The sequence below is a fragment of the Zingiber officinale genome, chromosome 3A (genome assembly GCF_018446385.1).
Source record: "Zingiber officinale cultivar Zhangliang chromosome 3A, Zo_v1.1, whole genome shotgun sequence".
NCBI classification, from domain to species: domain Eukaryota; kingdom Viridiplantae; phylum Streptophyta; class Magnoliopsida; order Zingiberales; family Zingiberaceae; genus Zingiber; species Zingiber officinale.
The window spans coordinates 92,042,946-92,047,706 of NC_055990.1; the positions used below are offsets into that span (position 1 = coordinate 92,042,946).

At 36.1% G+C, this 4,761-nt stretch overlaps 1 protein-coding gene across 1 annotated transcript; it reads left to right on the forward strand.

Moving 5' to 3' along the window:
- Nucleotides 1–1,397: 1,397 nt before the first annotated feature.
- LOC122053889 lies at nucleotides 1,398–4,537 on the forward strand. Its single transcript, XM_042615801.1, has 3 exons — nucleotides 1,398–2,301; nucleotides 2,376–2,661; nucleotides 4,318–4,537. Exons 1-3 carry the CDS (start codon nucleotides 1,414–1,416, stop codon nucleotides 4,452–4,454), a joined length of 1,311 nt encoding a protein of 436 aa, XP_042471735.1. The 5' UTR covers nucleotides 1,398–1,413; the 3' UTR covers nucleotides 4,455–4,537.
- The last annotated feature ends 224 nt before the right edge of the window (nucleotides 4,538–4,761 follow it).

A 4,761-nucleotide genomic window follows, 5' to 3' on the forward strand; every position in this document is an offset into this window, starting at 1 on the left:
TTGCATAATTTTTTGTAACACAGGATTTTATATTATTATGAATAAACTCATTAAAATGCCTAAACCTATTAATCCGTATTCTTTTATCAATAATGGACAAATAATAGAATTGGGCTTACTATTATATAGGGCGTGATCCTCGTAAGATTGGATAATTTTAGAAATCCCTTTTTTCCCCATTGAATGGAGAGTACGATGTTGTCATCCAAATCCCTACAAAAGATCCGCCTAGTATTTTTCTTCTTCTCAAGATCATCAAATTTCATTGAGGATGTTGAAATTATGACAGAAAATTTGTCTTTGTTTATTTAACCAACATTAGTTAAAATGACCTTTTTAGAAAGCAGCCTAGTTCAGTCTATATCCAGTTCTCTTGATTATACATGTTTATTTTGGAACCCGAATCACTTTACCGCAAACTTATCTTCTTTGTTTCCTTGAGCAGACTTGAGATAAGTTTGTTTCCTTGAGCAGACTTCCAATGATCACCTGGAGAAGCCGATGGACCCGGTCTAAGAGAGCATCTTAAATAAACCTGGTTCAACAAACCGCAACCATATTTTATTACATTTTTTTTTTCATAAGCTTTAAGGAGAAACATGTGATCACTGTGCACTTTACAAGGCAAAATCCAAATTTGTAATTTGAGGGAAAAAATTAAAATAAAATTATCAAGGATAAGAAGAGATTCTCGTGATGTCTGCGTAGATGGCACAACGAAGCCCTCGATTTTTTTTAAAAAAAATTAATACAATGAAAAAAAACTTGAACCATAATCTTGAATCCAATAATTTGCAGTCCTTTTTAATAGCTTCACAGGATTAATTCCACCTATCATTTCCTGTTTTTTTTTCGGGTGTTGCCTCCATGAGCAAACAGTCAAGGGAGAATTTTTCACTTTGCCCCACAGTCTTGCTGTTTTTACAAATATTATTCAACATTTGATGTTTATATGACAAACGCCTCTAAATGTTTGAATTCTATATATTTGATCGGTACTAAAGGTTGTTAATATAACAGATCTATATTTGAATTTTTATATATTTTCAGGCACTCACTCAAGGTTCAATCTCAAGTTATGATAAATTTATGAAAATTTGTCCTCTAAATAAGACGTACAATCAAAAGATATATTTTTTGGATCGCTTGTCATGAACATTTTTTGATTTATCTTAATAATCGATGAAAAAATTTCGTAGAACAAAATCGTTCACCTCAGAAGTAGCTGAGTTTATCATTTTGAATTATTAGACATTTTCATTTAAATGTACCTGAATTAAATTTACAGCTGTTTTGGATGAAATTCGAGATAATAAAATCATAATAGGGGATAAAATGTAAATGAGCCAGGCACGAGTGTATAAGGCGAACGGGCGAGCGATCTCGTTAAAGGTGCGAAGTTACTTCCTGGCCATGGATTCCGCCGCCGCCATGAGCTCCATGAGAGACGACGAGGACGACGGCGAATCCCTCCGCCTGCCTCTCCTCCTCAACCCTGCCTACACCCGCACCAAATCTACAATCTCGGATGAGCTCCGCAACTTCCGCCTCTGCCTCAAGTGGTGCCTCCTCGACCACTCCACAGCCACCTGTGCCGCCACCTCCTACGTCACCTTCGCTTTTCTCGCCGTCCTACTGCCCGCCGCCGTCTCCCTCTCTCTCAGTGGCCCCTCGGTCTCCCTCCACCAGCTCGTCCAGCTCCCCTCCTCTGCCCTCGCCGCCATCGCCTTCTTCTCCCTCGCCGCCTCCTTCCGCCGCCAAACCGGCCTCCGTCAGTTCCTCCTCCTCGACGGCGCTCTCCGCGATGACCCGGCCTGCGTGCGCCGCCGCTACGCCCGCTTACTAGACCGCGCCTTCCGCCGCCTCCTCTTCATCCTCCTCCCCTGTTTCGCCGTCGAGGTCGCGCACAAGATCCAATTTTTCTCCGCCGCCTCCGTGCGCACCGCTCTCTGGTCCAGCCCGGCAGCGCTCATGGCCACGCTCGCCTCCTGGGTGTACCGTACAGGGGTCTTCCTGCTCGTGTGCGTGCTTTTCCGGCTTACATGCGAGCTCCAGACACTGAGGTTCGAGGGGCTGTACGAGATGTTCGAGGAGGAGGGAAGCGGAGCATCCCCGGAGAGATGCGAAGCTCTACTGAAAGAGCACGCGAGGATAAGGCGACAGCTGCTGGTGACGAGCCACCGGTACCGGATTTTTATCCTCGGTTGCCTGGTCACCATCACGGTCAGCCAATTGGGGGCGTTGTTGCTGGTTTTGGCGTCCAAGTCAGAGAAGAACTTTTTCAACTCCGGCGATGTCGTGGTAAGCGAATCCTTAACTTCGCCGGCCGGAATTAATTCAAACCTCGTAACCATGGATGGCGTTGTTTGTTGCAGGTGTGCTCGGCGGTGCAATTGAGTGGCATGTTCATGTGTTTGATGGGCGCTGCAAAGATCACCCACCGTGCTCAGCGAGTAGTCTCCGTTGCCAGCCGGTGGCACGCCGTCCTGTCCGCCAGTAGCGCCACCACTTCTCCGGCGAAGCAATCGCCGTCAGCCACCGACTACGCTTCCGACTCGTCCAACCCCAAGAACGACGACTCGCCCGAGCCCTCCACCAATCACCCAATCGCTTCACAAGGAGGTCATCACAAGTCCACATTCCAAGCTCGACAAGCTTTAGGTGCGTAATTTTATTAATTTTGTAAAAATTTTAAAGATCCGCCTCTATATATATATATATATATATATATATATATATATATATATATATATATATATATATATATATATATATATATATAGACCTTGATCAAATCGTATAATGAAACGAAATAGGGAAGAAATCATTTCTCTCTATCTATATATATATATATAGAGTACAACCTTATATAGGAGACTTTAGACTAAATTATTTTCAAACGAGTCCTTTTTCAAGTATATATATATAGGAACGGTCCATGATAATTTGTCCGAGGCGCCTAAAATTAATCTAGTGGCGTCCAGATTAGTTTTTATTTTTTTTTATTTTTTATTGAGACGCCTGAATTAAATCAAGTGCCTCGATTCTATTTTTGTTTTAATTTTTAAAAATTAAAAATTCATTAAATTTTAAATCTGAAATCTTCTAAATGCATATATTATACCAATATGTATTTAAAAAAATTTATCTTAAATATTATAATCTAAGAGGATAGCTTGAATACTAGAGAAAAATTTTATTAATTTAAATCTATTATAACACAATCCTAAATTTTAAAATCTTAAACCCTACATACATATAATATATCTCATGAGTATTTAAAATTTTTAATCTTAAACACTATAACCCAAGAGACAAGTTGAACCTAGAGAGAAAAGCTTATTGATTCAAACTCATTATAATTCAACTCTTAAATCCTAAAATTCTGAATCATAAATATATATAATATACTCCAAAATAAAACTAAAATAAAATAAAAATATTGAATGTTTGGATCAATTCCCGAAGCCCCAAGTTAAGTCCAGACGAATTCGCACATGATATATTAAGGTCCATATTCTTAATCAAAATATATACTCTCATAATTCTCTATTAGTTCCACATCTTAGAATTAATAATATTACAAGCGAAGAATCTTCTATAAATACTTATTTTTCTTGACCTTTTGACTAAGATCAAATGTAGTATATGTCCTTATCAATTGAATATCTTATAAAAAGAAATTAAATTAATTTTTTATAAAGAAAAGTAGATTATAATACTTTGTTTCTAGGGTTCTTGTTGTACTACTGTATTAGGAGATATTAATGTTGAACAACTTACACAAGGTCAGTTGTATTATTTTATATAAAATTGATAGGATGTTTTATAAATGAAGCTTATAAAAAAAAGTTTAAAAAACTAATATAATTTGTAATAATTTTAATAAAAATTGTTCTAAATAATTTTGTTCAAACGGTTTTAAATTGTAAGATCAAAATTATTAACTATTATATTATTTTTAGATAAAATTACTAAAAAAGTATTGAAATAGTTTCAATTAAATTGGAGCCTTTTAATCAAGTTGAAATATTTTAAATTAATATTAGAGTAATTTTAACTAATATTTTAAAAAATGATCAATATTAAATTAATTTTGATCGAAATTGTGGAGAGCAATGTTATTCCTCGTTATAGTTTTATTTGAAAAGTTTCATTTTGCTCCTAAAATTTATCTCATTTATCTACAATCTCTTGATAACATTCACTTTTTAAGGGTGAATTTAGAAATATCAAAGTTAATTGGCTTAATTATTGGAATAATTAAAATTGAATGAATTTGATTAATTAACTTAATTAATAAATTGTCTGATCCAGTGATGTACTTGCAACACAATGGCGGCGGAATTACACTGTTCGGCTTCGCATTGGACCGCGGGATGCTGCACACGCTGTTTGCGTTCGAGACCACGCTCGTGCTCTGGATCCTCAGCAAAGTCGTGGTTTTATCTTAATTAAGAAATAAATTACTGTTTAATTAATCAACTAGTGAAGACTAATTACACTCATAATTAAGCGAGGCAAACTTCCATTTCAATTCACAATGTTTTCTAGCTATATTTTATTTTCAAACTCTTTATCATTTCATTTTGACTGTGTTAACACTTAATCTTTTCTAACTTGAAGGAGCATTACATTGATGATGCCAAAAATAACTATGAAATGAAAAAAGGTAAAAGAAAAAAAATAAAAGAGTAAATTATGTAAATCATTAAAAAAATAATACTTTTAAAGAAAAATTAAAACGTAACCCCATTAGAT